This window comes from Physella acuta, unplaced genomic scaffold (genome assembly GCF_028476545.2).
Source record: "Physella acuta isolate Inbredline_101_S28 unplaced genomic scaffold, ASM2847654v3 ptg001355l, whole genome shotgun sequence".
Lineage (NCBI taxonomy): Eukaryota > Metazoa > Mollusca > Gastropoda > Physidae > Physella > Physella acuta.
The window spans coordinates 1-21,881 of NW_026732870.1; the positions used below are offsets into that span (position 1 = coordinate 1).

General features: G+C 34.0%; 1 protein-coding gene and 2 non-coding genes across 5 annotated transcripts in view; 1 reads left to right on the plus strand and 2 right to left on the minus strand.

Moving 5' to 3' along the window:
* Positions 1-1,541: 1,541 nt before the first annotated feature.
* Trnah-gug (transfer RNA histidin (anticodon GUG)) lies at positions 1,542-1,613 on the minus strand. Its single transcript has one exon. It is a non-coding gene; the product is annotated as a tRNA-His (tRNA).
* A 1,341-nt stretch (positions 1,614-2,954) lies between these two features.
* Trnah-gug (transfer RNA histidin (anticodon GUG)) lies at positions 2,955-3,026 on the minus strand. The gene has a single exon. It is a non-coding gene; the product is annotated as a tRNA-His (tRNA).
* A 2,876-nt stretch (positions 3,027-5,902) lies between these two features.
* The window catches only part of LOC131926964 (poly [ADP-ribose] polymerase tankyrase), a 28,979-nt gene continuing 13,000 nt past the window's right edge, over positions 5,903-21,881 (plus strand). For 2 of the 3 annotated variants that reach the window (XM_059282572.1, XM_059282574.1), the window contains exons 1-30: positions 5,910-6,004; positions 10,493-10,601; positions 10,814-11,000; positions 11,290-11,613; positions 11,707-11,781; positions 11,872-11,919; positions 12,039-12,171; positions 12,452-12,569; positions 13,507-13,682; positions 14,057-14,144; positions 14,233-14,364; positions 14,773-14,895; positions 15,169-15,249; positions 15,953-16,116; positions 16,206-16,318; positions 16,436-16,536; positions 16,621-16,777; positions 17,107-17,318; positions 17,503-17,602; positions 17,855-17,979; positions 18,084-18,131; positions 18,358-18,486; positions 18,642-18,791; positions 19,072-19,207; positions 19,425-19,636; positions 19,754-19,898; positions 20,051-20,232; positions 20,652-20,728; positions 20,866-20,975; positions 21,058-21,289. In XM_059282572.1, coding sequence (XP_059138555.1) covers positions 10,530-10,601; positions 10,814-11,000; positions 11,290-11,613; positions 11,707-11,781; positions 11,872-11,919; positions 12,039-12,171; positions 12,452-12,569; positions 13,507-13,682; positions 14,057-14,144; positions 14,233-14,364; positions 14,773-14,895; positions 15,169-15,249; positions 15,953-16,116; positions 16,206-16,318; positions 16,436-16,536; positions 16,621-16,777; positions 17,107-17,318; positions 17,503-17,602; positions 17,855-17,979; positions 18,084-18,131; positions 18,358-18,486; positions 18,642-18,791; positions 19,072-19,207; positions 19,425-19,636; positions 19,754-19,898; positions 20,051-20,232; positions 20,652-20,728; positions 20,866-20,975; positions 21,058-21,289 — 3,950 coding nt within the window. In that variant the 5' untranslated portion in view covers positions 5,910-6,004; positions 10,493-10,529. Of the gene's footprint in view, positions 6,005-10,492; positions 10,602-10,813; positions 11,001-11,289; positions 11,614-11,706; positions 11,782-11,871; positions 11,920-12,038; positions 12,172-12,451; positions 12,570-13,506; positions 13,683-14,056; positions 14,145-14,232; positions 14,365-14,772; positions 14,896-15,168; positions 15,250-15,952; positions 16,117-16,205; positions 16,319-16,435; positions 16,537-16,620; positions 16,778-17,106; positions 17,319-17,502; positions 17,603-17,854; positions 17,980-18,083; positions 18,132-18,357; positions 18,487-18,641; positions 18,792-19,071; positions 19,208-19,424; positions 19,637-19,753; positions 19,899-20,050; positions 20,233-20,651; positions 20,729-20,865; positions 20,976-21,057; positions 21,290-21,881 lie in introns of all 3 variants that reach the window. The other variant, XM_059282573.1, reaches the window with a different exon arrangement.

A 21,881-nucleotide genomic window follows, 5' to 3' on the forward strand; every position in this document is an offset into this window, starting at 1 on the left:
ACTGTTTATTTCAGAGCTCAACTGGCGTAAGAGGCTTCGTTAAGTACATTTATTTAGCGCTGTTTTTGTTCATACGGTTAGATGGTGCAATGTCGCGTACATGGTCAATGGACAATACGCTTTCGTATGCTGGACATACAAGTCGTCTGTCATACACGATCAACAGGGGAGTTGCTCGTCTGTCATACTTGACTAACGACAGTTAGATCTTGTATAGCACATGATCAATAGGAACTTATTACACTGCCATACATGACCTATTGTAGCTCGATCTTGTTTTACAACCATTTTTTTGGGGGATTTATGGCGTAAACCCGACAACAGTTATCTAAATTACTGAATAATAATAAAATTAATAATAAAGTTCTTTTTTAAAAATAACGACCATAACCTATATAAAAGACAAATAGTCCTTATATATATATATATATATATATATATATATATATATATATATATATATATATATATGCGATACTAATATTAATATGTAGGTCTATAAATAATAGAATCATGTATAATATAAACACCTAAAAATTGTTCCAACTAAATGTTTTTTCTTTGTTATGAGAAACCCACTCAGTTCCGCATTTGTTGATCTCTTAAATAACGTGTAGTGCTCTTCGGTAATTCCCCAAGTAGTTTAGCAGTTTAAAAGTGCTCTACTGGATAACAAGCCATCTTATGTTTTTGTTCAGTGCGCGCGGCAGATGGGATACCGTGCGCAGGTGCGTACGTGTTGTTGAACATTTTTGGAGTGGTAGTAAGTAGAGATATGCTTGTGTGACTATTCTTTATATGGTATGAGGGGGGGGGGGGGTTTACGAATGTCACACGTAACCACGCATAATCTAGAGTAGGGAGTTACAAATTATGTGATGTAGCAGTTATTTTCTATATTTTAATAACCAAAAATGATTTTTAAAAAAGTTATTTTACGTAAAATTCATACCACAGGGAGAAATAGGTGGAAATTAGGGATTCCATTCTAGCGGGACTGTCTAGTGTTAAGGCTCATCCATTAATGACTTCCCCCTTTTTTATGACGATTTACACCCCCCCCCCCCCCACCCGTCACAACTCGTCACAAAACGCCAGACCCTCCAAAAAATGACGTCAAACCTCAGCCCACTCAAAATTGCAGTTGAATTTTTCTTAAAACATCGATAATTTTCCAGAGTATTTTAATCTATTCATATTACAATTTACTAAAACAGTATTCTAAAACGCAAAATAACGGCTAAAACTCGTTTTCTATCAGTGCTCTTTAATAATGCAAAAACTGTGATGTCACACCATCTGAACCACCACCTCATCACACACCGTCACAAAATTTTACGGACCCACCTCCCCCTATGAGTGTGACGCCATTTATGGACGACCCCTTATATGTAGCGATGTGCGGCAATGCGTGGGGGGGGGGGGGTAAAAAATCTGCTGCAGTAGTCTGACGTCATTTATGAGCTAATCAAAAAATTCGCTCAGCAATTAAATAAACAAAAAACATGTGAGCTTGGCAATGCGTGACATCACAGCCAGTATGCCGTGACCAGGATTCGAACCTGGGTTGTCGCGGCCACAACGCGAAGTACTAACCACTATACGATCACGGCCAGCGCGCTCACATTCAATTCGGCAAATTAAACTGCATTATTATCATTTTGCCATACGTTTGTTTTGTAATAAATTTACAGAGGCTGTTACGTTCGGGTTGGTTTCAACTCAAGAGTCGATTCGTGTTTACTTCAATACTTTTATTCGGTCTCAATTCTTTACACATAACAAAACAGCCCTCGTCCTAACGGCTACCAACTAACCCGCGCTGACCCCCTACAATCGTTCACTCCCGCTTTTATACCCGCATTCGACCTTGGGATTACAATACATAAACACACCGGGGTTATTACACAGTAGGGTGAACTCAACTCACACACGCACTCCCCCTAAGTTCGAGACTATTCTAACCTATTCTAATCTGACCTCAAATTGACCCGTAAAAGAGGCAAACCAAGTTTTCTTATGTATGCCCGATCACGGCCAGCGCGCTCACACAACTTTGAGTCAAATAACCTGTATAATAAAAAACAATGTTGCTAAAAAAAACTGTAACATATAATCGGGCTTATAAAGTAATCAGATCATTTTTTGCCATGCCAGTAACCGAAGTAACGTCTTTTTTACAGATCACTTGGCTGATTTCGGTATTTCAATGACATTACTAACCCAAAACTTAGTGCTTTGTTGTTTTTTTTAAATGGGTGAAGTAAAGTTTCCCTTTCAAACCTGATGGTCTATAGGGCAAGTGAAGCAGAGTTCACTTGTTTCTGTGACCTCGGCATATGAAGAGATAGTGTGGTCAGCACTATGCCCAGCCGCCTTTCTTTCCCTAACGTGAGTTAGGTACCCATCCGAATTGAGTGTGTTTTATTTCTGTGACTTTTTTTCAATACAATGAAGACAAAACCAGATCATTTAACTCCCTCGCTTCTCAACTACCTCACTAAGAAAAGCTAGATCTAGATTTCTACTGGGTCAGCCTCGTGTTTTTTGCCTCTTGTTTAAACAGAAGATGTTTAGCAATGGCTGTTGCCACGATATCTAGATCCACACAAGAATACACATTTAAGGTTTTATAGAACCATTGTAGTATGTGTAGGCCTATAACGAGAGCACAACCATGTTTATGGCCAGCCTAGCAGTGTTTCTTTCAGACATCTTTTCGGGGGGGGGGGGGGGGTCAAAAACTGTTACAATTTTATTTAATTGCGCAGGATTACAATACTTTCTATATACTGTAAATAAAAGAAAGTAAAAAAAAAAGGTTAATTTTCTATTTGAACACATTTAAAAGCTTTTTATTATAAACCACGTACTAAACAATTAAATTAAAAATATTTTTCTTCAAGCATGAAAATAAATTGAGAGCTTGGCAGTACGAGACAACACAACCAGTATGCCGTGACCAGGATTCGAACCTGGGTTGTCGCGGCCACAACGCGAAGTACTAACCACTATACGATCACGGCCAGCACGCTCTCTATATCATGACAACTTACATACGATGCCATTTAAATTACTAATAATATTTCTCAAATTACCATGTCTTGTATACAAAGTACAAGGCCTACAGCCGATTACTTTGTTGAACAAATTAAAAGTTAAATAAAAAGTTAAAAAAAAAATTCAATTAAGTAAAGACCAATTTAATAAACCATTATAAGTATATATTTTCTATATACTCTGCAAGCTATTGTAGTGTAAACAGGGGCGTAGCGAGGGGGGGGGGGCGGGGGGTGCGGACCGCACCGGGTGACACCATTTAGGGGGGTGACACCAAGGCAAAAAATAGCAAAACATATAGAGAAAAACTCGAGGGGGGGGGGTGCAAATCGAAAGTTTGAGGGGGGGGGGTGCAAATCGAAAACTCGAGGGGGGGGGGGTGCAAATCGAAAGTTTGAGTGGGGGGGGGGGGGGGTGCAAATCGAAAACTTGAAAGTTTGTCCCTGGGAAGGGTCTCTATGCCTCTGGGGGGGGGGTGACACCATTAAGTGCCGCACCGGGTGACACCCGACCTCGCTACGCCACTGAGTGTAAATACTATTAACATCTACTTAGACAACAAACTATAGGCCCCTATATAATATATAATGATAAAGACGGTAGAATCTTAAGTAAGACAATGTTTAACCCCATCTTTTGTATCTTACTAAATACTATTTTATAATAAACTTTAACATGTTTAATGGTTTTTAAAGGGCAATGAAAAATTCGTAATGCACTAGCATACATATTCTAGATCTAGATCTAGATTTGCAACAAATTTCAGCATAAAAATAAGATAACTGTGATTAGTGATAGTTCCCGCAAAATCATCTCAAGGGAATTAACCCAACAAATATTTTTTTTTTAGAAAAATTGCGTATTTAGGCAAAAATACGTTTTTGGGAGGTGGGATGTTTGACTTTTTGTAGCGAAAGATGACGACGAAGAGGAATTTAAAAAAAAAAGCTTTAAAAATGACTTTATAAATGGACATTCTCAAAAACCGGAGTTTGTTACACAAACATTAATGTTGTCTAATTAAGCAAATATTCCCATTACTCCCCTCCCCCTAATATACACAAAAAAATAAAATTAAGGTTTTACTTCATTTTTTTATTTGAATCATCTCGGCATTAAAGATGAGTCAAATTTATGGATCCCCCGCAAATGTAATAGACCTCTCCCCGCATGCTTATGTTATGTTCTTAAAGGACGATCTATAGATAAAGTTCGCACGGCAGTGATTTTAACGACGCCCTCTTATTTCTTATAATAATATTTATTATTTAAGGATAGGATCCAAGTAGCCTAACAACTGAACATACATGACTCACGTAAGAAATTTTGATAGTTATATTTAAAATTAAGTCTAAAATTGAACATTAAACTATTTACCAAAAATATATTTTCAATTATTTGTATACCACTTGACAAGAACATCACAAGGCGAGGGCAGTTTCTTTCATTATCTGGGGGGGGGGGGGGGGCGGGAATCAAATATAGAAAATATATACTATAACCAGCTGATTCTGCCACACACACCTCCCGCACGAAATAGAAATTAAGCATAGAAAATAATATACTTTACTATAACCATTTCATTCGCCCCCCCCCCTTCCCGGAAATTTCAAGAGTCTCCAGGAGAAAAGTGTCTGAGAGAAACACTGGGACTGCGTAATACATTGGGATGACAACATCAAAATGGTTGCTAGCTAATTTTAATGAGGAATTCTGCTTTTCCTATAGTTGAACTTAATATAACAAGAGTTAATTTAACCCACACGTTTACCTGCATGGAACTAGCCACCCCTAAAGCTTGCGAAAAACAGACAAAGCTGGATGAAAACAACTCTCGATTTTGTGATCACCCGACTTATTATCTGCGCCTGCCACGGAATATACGTCCAGACTATAAATGCGAATGTTTTGGCCTCTTGATTCATCGTCGTGAACATTGAACTGTAAGTGACGTTGATTGTGATAAAGAGGGGGTTGTCACCATGCCGAAGTCGCTAGACCGACACCAAAACATTCGCCAGTAAACTGCTTGTGTTCTAATAAAAGAAGATGTTAAATGGAAAGGGACCCAGCAGTTTACTCAAAATGCCATAAAACTGGAGCATGTAAATAACATAGGGTCATCCACAAAAAGTCACGTTTTATAACTTTTTATTATCTGCCCATTATCACACATTATCACAAAAAGCCAGACATACCCCATAAAATGACGTCCCACGTTAACCCCCTCTCTCTCAAAATTCAAATTTTAAAAAAAAAAGTGATTTCTTTTAAAAATAAATATAGGCCTACAACCACTCTGCTTAGTAAAAATTGCGTTTACTGATATATTTCTATAGCTAAAAATGTATAGCTAAAACTAAGTTTAAAACATTACTACCCCTCCCCCATACACCTCGTCACGCATCGTCACTAAATCCGCACCCCCTCATCCTAGTAGTATGATTACTATAGCAGAAACAATAGGAAACTACTGCTTTTGGGGAAAATATTGTATATGTATGATAAGAAGGAACTACATTACATTACATATTATATTTTCTAAACATTATCCACGTCCAAGGACTACGGTCATTTTTACAGTTTATTAACAAGAGTACGGTAGCAGGAGACATCTTTTTAGATGTTTTGGCTGTTCTATCATTTAATTCTTCCTTATCACTTAGCATAAACGCGTTAGGTAGTTTAAAATACTTATCTTATTCTGTAACTTTTAAAAAATTTAGGTTAGTATTTATTTTTTATTCTGAATATGATTATTATTTTTTAGTGTACTGCTTTTTAAAAAAAGTTATTTTAAAGCATTTATTTTATAACTTTATTGCTGACAATAAATTTATTCAATAAACAGCCCGAAAATGGCGGCCTTATAGATAGAAGAGGCAGTCACCGGTATTTAAAATTGCATATCTTATAAATGTTGCAGTACCCTTGGGGCCTTCAAGTAACTGCACCTGTTATTAAGTTATTAATCATCAAACTAAGTTATTTCTTGATTAACATCTTTTAATCCCAATTGCATGGTGGTTTCTGCAAATTCAGGCATATGGTTTTCTGTGAAACATGACATTTTTTGGTCTCAGACCGTCGTAGTTGTTTTTGTTGTTCAACCACTGTGCACTTTTAATTTTTTAAAAGTGCATTCAACTCCAGTGTTTACAATATTATTAAATGTCAAACCACCGTAATATCTTTATTCCTGGTAGCTTAAGGCGTTTACTTATGTGTTATAATTTGTTCCCCTCAAGATCTTAAAATGTTGAAAATAAAAAAAAATCCTGAAAATTTAGGTAAACCCCTGTCTAGTGAGTCCTCTACTCTAGGCATGGCTTTGCTTGGGATGCTGCATTTTAGGCACTTTTGCAGAATATATAGACGTCTAGATTAGACTAGATTATAAATCGAGATTAATAATTAATATAAAACTAAAATAATAGGCCTAGGCATAATAATTAAAACAAAGTTAGCAGGCAAACTAGCTAGATCTAGATCTAGAAATCTAGTTCTAGGAATCTAGATAGAAATCTAGAATCTATAACTCATATCACAATTTTACTATTAGGCCTATAAAATAAAATGTTCAAATAAGTTGTGACCAGTTACAAGTTTTGCTAAACCTAGGCTAGTGGCCCTAGTTACTAGGTTTTACACGTCAGTTAATTTGTTAGGCTGCATTTATTTGGACCCTGTTCCCAAAAGCGGGTCCTTATAGCATCGGCTCATCGGCTGCTATTCGGACCAGCCAATAAAATTATTAGGATTTAGTTAAACAATAATTCTTTTAAGATGCAGAATATATTTTTTCTGTTGTAATTTTTTTTCTTGTAATTCTAAACGTTACAGCAAGGGGGAGTTCTTATAGTTATAGGTCTTATATATGGCCTATGGGGTCATCCATAAATGACGTCACGCTTTTTTTGACGATTTTTACCTCCCCCCCCCCTCCGTCACACGTCACAAAAAGCCAGACCCCCCCCCCTAAAATGACGTCACACCTCAACCTACAACCCCCCTCAAAATTGCAGTTGAATTTTTTAAAAACATCGATATTTTTCCAAAATCTTGTCTAAACTATTACAATTTATTAAAACAGTTATCTAAAACGCGAAATAACGTCTAAAATTCGTTTTCTAACATTGCTTTTTTCTAATGCAAAAATGTGACGTCGCAACATCTGACCCCCCCCCCCCCTCATCACACATCGTCACAAAATTACGGACCCCCCCTCCCCCCTACGAGTGTGACGTCATTTATGGATGACCCCTATGGTATGAACGTCTCGAGCGAATGTTGAGCATGCATGTAAAAATGTTTTATTTTTTTCTTCTGTTAAACGTTATTTAATTTTATAGGCCTATGAGTCCAAATACAAAAAAAAAATAATTGTGTGAAATAGCTGAATATAGGCTACAGTCTACAGCTCCCAGGTCCGTTTTCTTGAACACTAATATCTCACATGTGTGGTAGTACGCTATAATAGAAGCAATATATAACATGAACTCACCATGTCCCCGAAAATTTTTTCATCTTGCTGTGTTGGGGAAGATGGGGGGGGGACACCGACGACAAATCTTGACAATATCAGATAGCAATGGTATTGCTTTGACGTATGCTATATGCCTACACATTCATATCTTAAGCCAGTGTGAACTCACAGTGGCCCTAGCTAGGCTGAGTCTGTATTTTTCTCGCACTGACAAGAAAATGTGAGTGGACGATCATGTGAGCAACGGCATTTAGAATTGGCATGTTTAAAAATCTAAATCTAGAAAATATATAGAATCTATGAAATAAAACAATTTTTAAAAAACTATTTAAAGCAATTATCGAGACAGTACTATAGACTTTGTTGAATACTTAATGACTGTTTAAGATACATCAGGAACAAAGGAAACACCATGTTAAGTTAGGTTGCGAACCGGTAACTTCGTAGAATTGGAGGAATGACGTTCTCCATTTGGCCACGACGTCTTACGTTATTTATCCAATATTGAAATATTTTGTTTATAGAGCTGAATATAGAGTATTTAAAAATAGAAGGACCTTATACTAGCAAATCCGCAAAACTTTAAAAACAAAATAAAACAACAAAATACGAGCTAATCCACTAGAAAAATTAAATAAACATAGAAAGTATAATTTTAATACAGGTTATAGAGTGTGTAACTATATAGACCAAACTTGCTGCCCAGTCTGAATAGCAGCCATGGCTATAGGCACCCGGGTCCTATTAGTGGCTGAGGCTATTAGGACCGGGTCTGAATAGCCACATCCAATTAGTTAGGCTCTAATTTATGCTACAGTGATCAGGCAAATTGTATGGCACCAAATGCTACAAACTGCAGAAATTATTGATAAACTCATGTATATTTATATTTAGATACCTAGTAAAGAGATCTAGTGTGTGAGATATAAAATCTTTTTACAAAAGATAATGTTTTAATAGCCTATTTAAATCTATAATTAAGTTTTTATCGTGATAATTTCTGTCCCATGATCAAGATGACACATTTGCCTAAACAACGAACATTTAGATCAAAAGAAAAACAAGGTCACTGAGGTGCTGTTTTGTTAACATGCGCATGTAATTCTATTTCTGTCTTGAATCAGCCTTTTCATTTAACCTATTCCTTTGCAAAGTGTATCAGTTACAAATGAACAAGGCCGTAATGAATATTTATTTAATAAAGTATGTCACCATGAAAATTACCTTGTAATTACAGCTCTTCAAGTTTACTTAATGCAGAACTCATATTTTCTCAATAAATAGCTTACCGGAATGTTTTGCTAACATTTTTGCATGCTTTTTTGCTACCGGCAGAATTATTACACAAAAAAAAAACACAACAAATATGTTTATGAGAAATGAGTAGAACTCCTATTTTTAAAAAAAAGGAAATTTGAGAAAAGAAATTAAGTTTATTGACACCCATCTTTTTCTTATAAAATTGGAAAGTTTTCAGTTGTTTTTTTAACTGACAGTAAAGAAATTGTGTTCGTTTAAGTCACTGATTTTCAATAACACTTATTGTATCACACACTAATGTGGTTTATTAAAGCTATCCCATTAAGTTATGTAAACATCAGACCAGAGCTTTTTTTGATAAAATTAGCTTGTTGCTTGACCTACAATTTTTTACTGTCGTCATGGTGATGGCTGCCGAAAACAAAGATACTGTGATTCATTTTTTTTAACAATGTTTGATGGTCATTTCAGAAATATATACTTAAAATTGTTATTTTTGCAAATTATTCAATGATACCAGTCTAGTTTTAACAATGGACGATTTGTGTTTGATAAAAACTTGGCATTAGTACATTTTTTTGGTATAATCGATGAGAACATCGAGCAGAACAAAATGCTTAATAAGAGTAAGCAAAACGTGAATTACTTTATTTAATACTGTTCTAAACATTCTGAACATATATTCTAAACTATAGAAAATTATAACTTGCTTTCTACTAAACTGATGTCATTAATGTTTTAAAAATCATGCAGGGTAAAAACAAAATCTTTAAAAAATAACTTGATCAAGACAATATCTAACTAAGCCCTCCAATTTTGCTCGCCTTGTATTTGAATTGGGAGAAATCTAACAGACGACAGATTTCTGCTGACCTGCAGTGAACGGTTAATCGCATCACAACAACACTCCTTAAAAAAACTAACCCACCGTATCACTGAAAATCAGTCATATCATCGAAGCCATTTAAAAACAAACACATTTTTTCACAAATCATTTTCTAGGCTAACGATTAAATTTAAAATTGGTATCAAATTAATGGTAAATAAATGTAGTTTTTAATTGTTTAGGTAATCTTGAACAATAATGAAGTTTAAAATCTTTGGCGACACCCTACTAAAATGATTTCAATTTGTTAACTTTGTAATTTAAATTTCATAAATTCATATCTTTTACTTCTTGTTGAAATTTTACATTCATGTTTAAAAGCTCACTCTGGTTTGCTAATCAAATATTTGTATGCCATTACATTTATGATTTTTTATACTTCTATAGAGTTATTTATACTTTTATGGATCACTGTCATTCTTCTTCCTAATAGACATGTTAATTTTGCATAACAAAAACAAGCAAAAAAACTTATTAGATTTGCAATTTTCCGGTTAATGCAGATTTATTTCTCTTGTAAAATAACATTTGTAACTTAATACTAACACACATTTTTCACCATTGAAAAGTGCTTAATATGCATTGTTAGAATAAATCAGTTATAAAAAAAAAGAAATTCTATTTAAACGGATTTTTTAAGCTTGTCATGAAGAAATGTACAATACTGTTGTAGTTCTCTTCAGCAACTAGATAATTTTTAGAAATTCTATTTGTAAAAAACTAGAATAGACTTGTATGATTAGTTGAATACCTTTTGGGCTTGGGTTAAGATTGAATTTTTTATTTTAATATTTCTTCAGGTTTATGCAATTGTAACTGACAGTTAAATTTACCAATATGGAAGCCAAGCCTGAGAATGAGGCTGCTGACTTATCTGCTGATCCACCTGCTTCATCGTCAGGAAAAAAGGTATTTTTTTTATCTGCAAAAATATACCAATATATATCTCATTACAAATTGGAAACATTAGAGTTCAAGTTGCTGATGCTTGAACATTATTAAAATTAAAATGTAATTAGTTAAAAATGGTTTATAATTTGAACAAATATTTTGTAGATGTCATCAACTATTCAAAGTTCAACCTTCCAACTTTGTCAATATTTTCAATATATCTTTTTTAGCGCAAAGCAAGAGTATCTGATGTTGTTGAACCTCGCACTCCACTTAAACGCCAGCGTGTTCCAGTCTCTAGATTTCAGTCACCTTTAGAGGATATTCCTTTTGTACCTGAAAAAGAAGAGAAAAAGAAAGATGAAAATGTCACCCTGTATAAGAAAGGTGCATTTTTAGCAGTGAGAGGAGCAGAAGGTATATACATTAAATCCATTGTTTTTTCTTGTTCATGCTAAATGCCTGCTGGTATATAAAACTGATGAAATAATGTATAATCTGTGGTTCTGTACAAAACAAATCCATCTACATGGTATAGCTTGCTTATATTTTATTTAACTCACAACTGATTTAACTTAACTACTTGTCTTAGTACTTACAGAAAATGTAATTACTTTGGTTTAATGATTATTGTTTATTAAAACAAAGTTAACCATAACCCAATGTTTAAATAAATTTTATCTAATCATATTTTTCTTCTATTCAGACACATTCTACCTTTGTCGAACTGCCCAGAATATATACAGCAAATCCAAACGTCTAAGAATTCAGTGGCTGAGTTTAGACTCTCCCCCTGATGTCTACAAGTTTGACTATGTCGACACCACAGAGATGGAGACTGTTCTTACTGAAATACAGATGGAAAAAATCTCTAAGGACAGCTACAAGCTCCCCAGCAGCGAGCAAAGAAGGGCAGAGAAAATTCTAGACAGAGCTATTCGAGTTGAACAAGGATTAGCTACTGCTGATGAAGTGGAGGAAGAGGCTTTGGAGGAAGTGGAGAATGAGTTAGAGGAGAGTGAAGAAGAAGGTAAATTAATATAGTTTAATGTTGACTTGGTTTCATCTTAATAAAAATGATAAATTGAGTAAGAATTATCTGGTTTACATTTTATATTGATAGATGACGACGATGATGATGATGAGGTTGACTTGTCATCTTCTAGGCGAAGCCGTAGTTCTAAGAAATCTCCCAAAGGTAATATCATTTTGCATATATGTTTGTTTCATTTTTGATGAGTTGTTTTATTATGAACAACAAATGAAAGATCTAAAATTCTTCTCACAGGGAGAAAGGGTAAAGCTACAGCTTCAGCTCAGAAGAAAAAAGACAAAGGTGATTTCAATTTTAAATTCGTTTTTAGCCATATTTGTGACCAATAAAATTAATTTCATGCTTTACTGTTTGTCAAGATTTATACAACTAACTTATCCATTTTATCTTGTCGTAAAAAGACAAAGACAGACATCAAGGTAAATCATCAAAACAGAAAGGAAAGGGAGGAGACAAAAAGAAAGGTCCAGACAGAAATTTAAAACCAAATCCCAAGATAAAAATACTTGAGAAGGATCCCTTTTTTGAGACTAAGTAAGTAAACATTTACTGCTGCAATGTTTTTCTTTGCTTAACCATGTTTGATGTGATTAAGCTTGTAAATTTGTAAATCACAACAGTTAGTTATCTTGAGATGTTTTACACAGTTAAGACTGCATGTTGCTTAAAACAATTTTAATGTAAACTTTCTCTGTAAGTGATGTGATACAATATTTAAGTTATCACTCTACAGTCTGTGAAGGATTACCCACAAGTCTTAATAAAAATTTAAAATGAGACCAAGATAAGTAATATGATGGATTTATTTTGACAGGGATAAAGTTCCAGATGTCTCACCCCTGATGACTTCAAAGCTTATCTTCAGAGCCATAAACACTGGAGACTTGGAGTCCCTAAAGGAGTTGTTGGCTAAAACAGAAGGCATTACAAATGTAAGATTTTTAAAAAATCAAAGCTGTTGACTTAGCTGGCACTTTTGTATACATAGACCTATTTATATGTACAGGCTGACCCTCAGCGTATCATACGCCGCTATTTAGTTGTTTTGTTTTATTTTCAACTTTTCAGTACTTCTTAGTTAGTGAATTTTACACTACTCTCCCTTCCATACCCCCACCCCCACCATGCCACTGTGAAAGCAGCTTTCCGTGATGACAGTTTACGACAGACGACAATGAACAGATTAAGCAGAACTCCTTACCTCTCCTTAGTTTCAAATCGTTTAAAAGCTAAATTATCTGCCTCTAATAGCCATTACTAATTCGACAAGGCTCTATGATTGTAAACATTCGGGGTGAACCTTAGCTCACCAGAACGGTGGTGGTGGGGGTGGTATCTATATGCCTAGAGAGCGGGGGAGTAACGGCGTGCGTTTACGTGGTGTCTCGCATGGTCCCCATGAAGAAAATTATATATATAGATATAACATTTGTTGTGGGTTTGCAAAATATAGTCTGAGATGTTGGGCATCAACAACGTGTGAGCACCAACAAAAAGTGTGCTTAAAACATTGGAATTCTATTTTCATAATTGATGAATGCTATTTGTAGCATTAAACAATAATTAATATGCAAACAACAGCCTATTTTTTTTTTTACAAGTAAACATCCAAAAATAAACAAAACTGCAGGGTTTTTCATCTAAAATCTGGATTGTTGATATATTAAAGTAATTTACTAACATATTAATTTCAAGGAGCATTTTTAAAGCTCAAGTTAGATGAAGGGAATATATATGCAGCACTATTTGTGTATCAAAACAGAATATTTTTGTGATTTAGTTTTATCCTATTTTAAGAGTATTTTAAAATGTTTGTGTTTTTTCTACATTAGAAGTTAAAAGTTGACAAATTTTCTCTAAAATGTCTAGTTCGAGATCAGTCGCTCAGCTTTTGACGCACGAAATGCCCTTGATCTAGCTGGTGAACAGGGCAGGAATGAGATGGTTAAGGCTTTGGTTAGTGAAATTTTTGACAGTGAACAGAAGTCAAAGAAAAATAGGAAAAATCCACCAGCTCCTATAATTACAGAGATGGACACTGGCGTGTATGTATAGCTTTTTTTAATTAATTTATTTTTGTTGTAATAATTTCTAAAGTGTTTAAAAAAAGTCATTATATTTTTGAAAAAAGTTAAACCTAGTTCTTTTGATTTACAAAGTTAATTTGCTTTATACTTAATTTTTTAAATGAAACTTTATAAACTATAATAAAATTGGTTTGTATCTTTCTATTTACTAAATTTATTTAAAAGATTGCTGAATATATATTTTTCTAAAAAAGTAACAATATAGTAAAGTCACAGTTGTAGTAAGAAGATGACTAAACCACAATTTATGCCATTATTCATGAGACAATCATAATCCTTCTTTTTGGTTATCTTCTCATTGCACTTTCATAAACCATTTTTATTTTTTCTAGTTACAATCCAGCGTTTCTTGGGATACGGTCAGTAAGAACTTTAAAAGTAAGCAGAGGATACAAAGAAGGAAACAATGCATTTTTAATGGTAAGAAATTAAGCTCTAAAAAATAAGTTGGTTGTCAAAATAAATATTTTTGAAGATTTTTTTCATTTTATTTCACTTTTTTAATTAGGAAGAAAATGAAGAATCTATAGATAAGGAATCAGTTATACAACACTGGATGAAGACTGGTGTCCCTGTTGAGACTATGGAAACATTTATTCTGTCACTCTCAGCTGCCAACAAAACTACAAGGGATGACGAGGTGAAAAAAAATAAAATCATTTTTGTTTCTTTGGTTTGAGTAGTTTGAATCATCAGATGTGGAATTAAGTTAATATAAAATTGAATGTAATCACCAAACTTAATTGTAATTTAAGCCAGCACATTTAAGCCCAGCATACTCCTGTTATTTTGATGGAATACTTCTTAAATTTTTTTTTTTAAATTGAGCATATCAGTTTTCTTACTACAGGGTGTACATATTGTGTGTGTTAACTACTATGTTCTTAGTCCTGAAAAGAGTTGAAATTAAATAAATGCAAAAGCTTAAGTTTTAGAATTTTGTTTCTACTAATTAAAAAATATAACTTCACTGTTCTGCATGTTAAATAAGATTAATCATTATCAGTTTTGGTTATAAATAAAATTATTAATCTTTTTGTTTTTCTAGCTCCATGCCGTTATTGATGCAATTAGTATTGCAGTAAGCAGAGGTAATCTAGCTTTGGCTGCTAAGTATGTGTCTGAGGCAGAAAGACTTGGAGGCTTCGGCTTTAACTTCCTTCACAAAGAGGTACCTTAAATGCTCAATACTTACTTATATTTTTAAAATATTTCTAGAAATGTTTTTAGAAGTTAATTTTTTTATCAATTCACTGCAATTAGCTCAATTAAAAAATTAAATACTTGTATTAAGACAACACACACAATGATAACAACTTTTTCTTCACTCAAAGTTTAAATAAAAAAAATATTCTGAATAAAATGTATACACTGTATTTTAGGTTCTAAGTTATGAGAAAGAATTAAAAAAATATTCTGAATAAAATGTATAACTGTATTTTAGGTTCTAAGTTATGAGAAAGAAGACCTTAGAGATATTATTTTAGCAGCATCTGTACGGAAGAAGCCTTTTTCTAATGACTCTGTAAGTAAAAAAATTGTCTCCTCTTCTCTCACATTAATTTTTATGTCTCATGTCTGTTACGCTTTGCTTAGTGCGAGAGGGTTTGAGTCACTTGATTTGGTCAAATACCATTTTAATTCATCTCCACTACCATGTAGAGAGGTTCCAACCTTAAGAACCAATAAGGCTATCTCACGTTCAGACGAATATATGATGCTCAGAGATAAGACGAACTAAATACTCCTTATACGAATCTTTATTCTTGCATCTACATATATCTATATCCCAACTTCAGTCATATCAGCCAGCACACGTCCTTTCACACCAACGATCAAGATTAGACTAACTCACACACAAACTCATAGCAACCAAGTTTCTACACAAATAAGTCACTAACTTTCAATTGTGTCATCATACCAATGTGTTCACTATGCTCTTCGCACCAACCTGCACTCAAGTTAATATCTACTGAAACATACATCATAACAATGTCTGTTCTCCTTCTGAGCTAATAATCCAACCATCCCCAGTAACTGACCTACTTGACGTAATCCTTTTTACTCCTTGTGGAGCGTAAGGCCACCGTTAACTGTGCTTGACATTTTATTGTTTTTGATCAATATATATTTTTTAAAAATGTGTATACTGTAAATTTATTTTAGTTATAATTTATTGTCACTTCATACAATGAAAATAATCTCATAAATTAAATTTCTCCCCTTAGATTACTCCATTGCACTGTGCTGCGATCAACCCCAATGTAAAATATATAACACGTCTGTTGTCAATTGAACCTGATGTTAACATCCAGACAAAATCAAATGCCAGACCTGTTCACTTTGCTGCAGCGTGTGAAGGCACAGGCCCATTGGAGTTTCTAATCAAACGGTAAATATACAAAACAAAATACTGCAAATTTTTTCCCCCCTCATTAGACCTTTTTTTAATAAGATTTAAAAAAAAAATTTTCAATACAGAAATGCAAGTGTCAATGAGACAGATAATAGTGGCAACTTACCAATCCATTACGCTAGCAGAAGTGGACGAGCCAAAAATATTGATGTCCTTGTTAAACATGCCAAATCTGAGGGTCAGTATTCTTTGATAATTTCCGTGGTTAGATTTTTAAAATGATGTGCGTAGTTTTGGTTTTTCGTCTCATCTTTCTTGTGAAAAATAACATTTCATAATTTTGTTTTGCTTGCAGTAGATGCAGTTATAAATGAAAAATGGGGCATTGGAATGGTGAATAGACCAAATCGTTTTTCTTATTGTCCATTGCACATGGCTGTTGAAGAAGGACAATTGGTATGATATATTAAATCAATTACTAATTAGTACTAAATACTTTTTTTTTTGCTTGAAATCTTCATGTTAAACTTTTATTTTTAGGATGCTGTTCGCACCCTTATAAAAAATGGAGCAGATGTGAATAAACCTCTCTCTGCTAGTAAACACAGAATTACACCTTTGATGATAGCAGCACAAAGAGGAGATCTAAATATAGCTAGATTACTGGTGCAAAATGGTGCTAATGTTGAAATGTTAGGTAAGCTATTCAATTTTTAAGAAAAATTCAATCAACATTAATTGCTTTTGCCAGATTTACTTACATTTTTTTTAAAGAACTCTTTGATTAGTTATACTGATACTTGTATAATCTTTTCCATTTTGTGCCCAAGACACGTTGGGTCGCCAATATTTGTATAGCTAGCTAATAAAGATAGCATTAAACCTAACAATCTCAAAGCCTTTGCCTTTAATATAGTTGTATTAATTTATCAGTGCAGCTACAATAAGAAACTTGAAGAAAAATTTTGAATATTTTGCTCCAAAAAATAATGTAAGTAACATTAATTTTGTATTTTTCTCAAACAGATAGGATAAAACGTTCAGCTCTGACTCACGCCATCATCAATGGCAGCACTAATGTGGCATCCTACCTCTTGTACCTGGGTGCTGACCCCAACCGTGTAGATTCATCCAACAATTCCCTTGTACATTATGCTGCAGCTTATGGCTGGTATTTTTGTCTTAAGCTGCTCATTAAGGACGCAGGTGCCAAACCAGATCAGCCTAATGATTGGCAGGTATGTCGTAATACTCAGATTAACATCATTTCATTTGATTAAAACAAAAAGTAATTGAGTGATTTAATTAAAGATTAAATTATTTTAAATGGCATTTTATTATCTCTTTCGTCTTTTACATCTGAAACAGCTGATAATTCTACCTGAATGGACATTTTTATTTTGTAACCATTTTTGTTTACAGACTACTCCAATAAACATTGCCTTCCTCAAGGGTAATCATGGTCTAGTGGAGATGTTGTTTAACCATAAGGGAGTGGATATTAATTTCAAAACAGACAGTGGTAATTATTCTGGCTTTGTCCGTCATTTATTCAATACACTAATTAGTAGCTAACAGTTTCTTTTATTTACATGTTAAATAAATGTGTATTAGTGACGGATTAGTTTTTTTTACCTCTCTCACATTATTTGTTTTTACGTCTTGTGCCTCATTTACACTCAACATGTTAACACAGAATAACACATTTTACAATAGCAGCACATTGAAATTTGTAATGAAAATATTATAAATTTTCAAATATTTCTGATTCCAGGCATGACCTTGGCAAGTATTGCCTGCAGGAGTCGCCTAGTTCCTGGCTTAGACTCACAAATCACAAACTTGATCAATGTATATAAAGCTGATCCTACCATCAGAGATGTTAATGGGTTCAATGCTGTAAGTTTTCTTCCTCTGAAATTTCTGCTGTATCTGGCATTATTTGAAAAGCAGAATTCACACTTAAACATCGGATTGCTAATTTCATTGTCAAATATTTTCAGCTTCATCATCTGGCAGCCAATAACATAAAGATACTGGGCACTCAATGGGTAAGTACATGTTGCGTTGTGCAGTAGTCAGTTTTGGTGAACTTCATTTATTCAATGTGTGTAACATGAAGGATAGAGCCATTTTAAAAAAAAATGAAGTCCATAAGGTAAGAATTCAATTAAAATACTGAAAAAAAGAAAGCCAAAAGCATTATTATTATGTATAATTCTATTGTTAACATTTTTGAAGTGGGTAGATTTAATAAGTTTTACAATGCCATAACAGAATCCAGAGGTCTCACCAGAAGCCATGCAGATCAGTGTAAAAATAGCAGAGCTGCTTATTTCAGCCAAGTGTGACCCAACCCTGAGGACTAATGATGGGAAAACACCTATTATGTTGGCTATTGAACAGGTTGATTTTTTTTTTTTGGCTTTCAATTAAAATTTTTGTTTGAAAATGAACATTTAAAAAATAAAAATTTAGTCTGTTTTAAAATTGACATGTCTACCCTTTTTTTTTGTTAGGCCATAAATGACTCATTGTTTTTTATGGGGTTTTTTTTGCAGGTGAATGTTGAACTAGTCAAATTTTTAGTAGAGAAAGGTGGCACTGTGTCTCCTGATAAAAATAATGATGAGAAAACTGTTCTACACCTTATGGCTGAACAGTGCTGCACAACAGATCTCACACCTATGCTAAAAATCCTTGCTGAGCATGTAAGTTACTTTATTACCTGTTACCACATCTCAATATGGAATAATCAGTATGATGTTTTAGAGCTAATTTAAACATTTTATTTTTATTCGTAATGCTAAAGGGTTCTTCCAAAAGTTCTTTTTGAATCGAGAATGAAAAACAACTATTGGTACCAGAAAAATACAACTGTATTGCCCTACTAGTGTTTTTTTTTTTTAATTCAAAAATATTATGCAGTTTAAGCTATATACTTGCCAAACAAAAAAAATCTCTAGTAATTAGTGCCACCTTTTTTTTTAGAAGCCGGTAGAGTCAAATCAGAAGCCAACAGAAAGTCTTAAGCAGAATGGAAAAGTGAATGTGGCTGATATTCCCAGTGAGGAGAAAAAAGAGGAAACTCCTATGGAGGTTGATTCTTCTGACAAAAAACCAGCAGGTCAGTTTTGACTAGAGAAAATATTTTTTTTTTGGTTAGAAAAATGGGTTGGCATGTCTAGTTATCGAGTACACAATTTCTAACCCAAACTCTTCATAGGATGTCCACACCTGTAAACATACAAAAAGACTCTAAACCTGCTATGTATGTACACTGTGGATAAATAAAGTGTTTTATTCCTTTTCTCTTGAAAACTTCAAATGAACGATTCTTACAGATGATAAAGGGCACAGTGAGAACAATCTTAATGGTGGCGACAGCACCACTGAGGTTAAACATGACACAAGCAGCAACCCAGAGGCAGCAGTAGAAAAACCAGCTCCTATTTTACTTTCACAACAGGAAGTTTTGAAGAAAATGGCACAAGACAGGGATTTCTTAGGCTTCACGCCTCTGTTAAGAGCCTGCTTTGTTTACAAAAATTTCCAGGTAAAATCTTTTTCATCGATGTATAATTAATCCAAAACTTATTCTCAGTTACATATGAAATCTTTAAAAAAGATTGTTTAAATTGTTTAAGAATTAATTATGTTCATTTTTTTCAAGGCAACTAAAAAGGACGCTGTCCAAAAAGTTCTTAACGCAAGAAAATTTATTGAAGGATTACTTGAATGGACAGGATCAGATGTTAATGCTGTTGTTGGTCCCAAGAATATGCCAGATGAAGTAGAGTTACACTATGCTCCAGAAGGTAATGCTATTGTTTTAATTTAACAAATTTTTTTAACTATACCATTTGAAACTTTTGTTTTAAAAGGAATGATATAAACCATTTATCCTTTGATGACTTGTAAGGCTAGGTTTGATGTTTTGAGTAAAAATTAAATAATGTGTACTGTGCAGGTCAAAGTTCATCTTTACACTTTATGGTGAATGCTGCCTCTGAGAAAGGTGAAGCAGAGATTGGACAAGGTATCAAGCTGCTCCTCAAATATTCCCCCAACACCAATCTACGAGACCTGCAGGACAAGACACCTTTGGTGTTGGCCGTGGAGAGCTCCAGAGAAACCATTGTCAAGTCACTGGTGAGGGCTAATCATATTTTAAGTTTTGTGTTAATAATTTTTAATCCAGGCTTAAAATTTTCTTTTCAACACTGCTCGTTAGCTAATCTTGTTGGATTTAATGTCATTGTAGACAATGAAGCAATTCTGTTAATTATTTTTCACACATCAGTTTTGCTGAACTGCTATTTTCTATTTTATTCATTTAGGCTTTTCAAAGCTCACCTTATTATGAAAAGGTGAAGCTTATTGCAGCATTAGGCTAGCCTGTTAGCTTACTGGCATATAGGCTGTCACAACAGCTCATTAATTAATATTTCTATGGAAATAGGCCTACCCTACTCTCTCCTCCAAAAGAATTTCATTTATTTATAATTTGATGTCTAGATTATCTATTGCCTTAAAATTCATGTAAAATTTTGTCAATTGATCTTGTTTAGCTTGAAGGTGGAGCTGATCCCAATGTGTTGATCAAAGGACCCAACTTCCAAGTCACACCACTTGTATTGGCAGCAGAGTGAGTGCTTTTTCTATTTAAATTCAGCTTATGCTTTTAGTTTTTCAATTGCTTGTGTACATGATTATTTTTTTTTTCAAAGAACATAAGTGTTTTTTTTTTAAATAGTGTAAAAATTATTTTTTTTTTACCCCCAGGCGTGGTGCAATTGAAATTATGCGACTTTTGATTCAGTACAAAGCTGATGTACAAAGTAGTAGGTCAGACAACTTGCGCACGCCAGTTCACATTATGGTCACTAACAGAGGTAAGATCAATAACTTTGACGCAAACTAATGACTTTATTTAGTTGTCAGGTAATTTAAAAATGTGTTTATTTTTCACCATAGCCCGAGAAGATGAAACTATTGCCATGATCCAGGCTTTGCTTCAGGCTGGGGCTAACATCAACAGCACAGACAGTGAGGGCGATACTCCCCTCCACCTTGCTGTCAGGTTTAACAAAGGCCACTCCGACACTTCCACAAGTTTAGAGGAGTTCCTCCTTGATCGTGGTGCTAATGTTTTTGCCAAGAATAAGCATCAAATGATGCCACTTCATTTAGCATTACAGAAAACAGGGTAATTATAACTGTTATTTATTAGCAAAAATTTAAAAAAAAAATGAGCCATTCACTAAAATGTATCATTTATTGTGATATCGGGTTTGAGAAAGTTAAATATCACTTATGTTCCGTCAAAAGCATAGGATATTTATTTTTTCTCCGGGGATCACTTCTTCTTATATATGCCTGGTACAGTGTGTGGAATCAAAAAAGTCCAATTCAAGATAATAAAATATTGTTCTTTATTTAAATCTATTTACAACTAACACTCGGCTTCTACTAATACTATCTAAATGCAACTAACACTTCTCCCTACACGCTCCCGTGACCAACTCTAACACTGTCTACTTTTTCGACTCTCTCTTTATCTTTTCTCTAGCACTACCTATATCTAACTGCTGACCCACGCTTCAGTGGTCATCTGACCTGTCATCTCCTGCAATTCTATTGGTCTAACTGACTACTCTATGCTCTGTTTCTGCTTTCTTCTGCTTGACCCCTATGACATATAACTTGTCATCACATTAATGTAATTTGAGATTAATAATAAATTAATCATTACAATTTTTGAACTTGTTTAAATTAGAAAACCAAATACATTTGCAGTA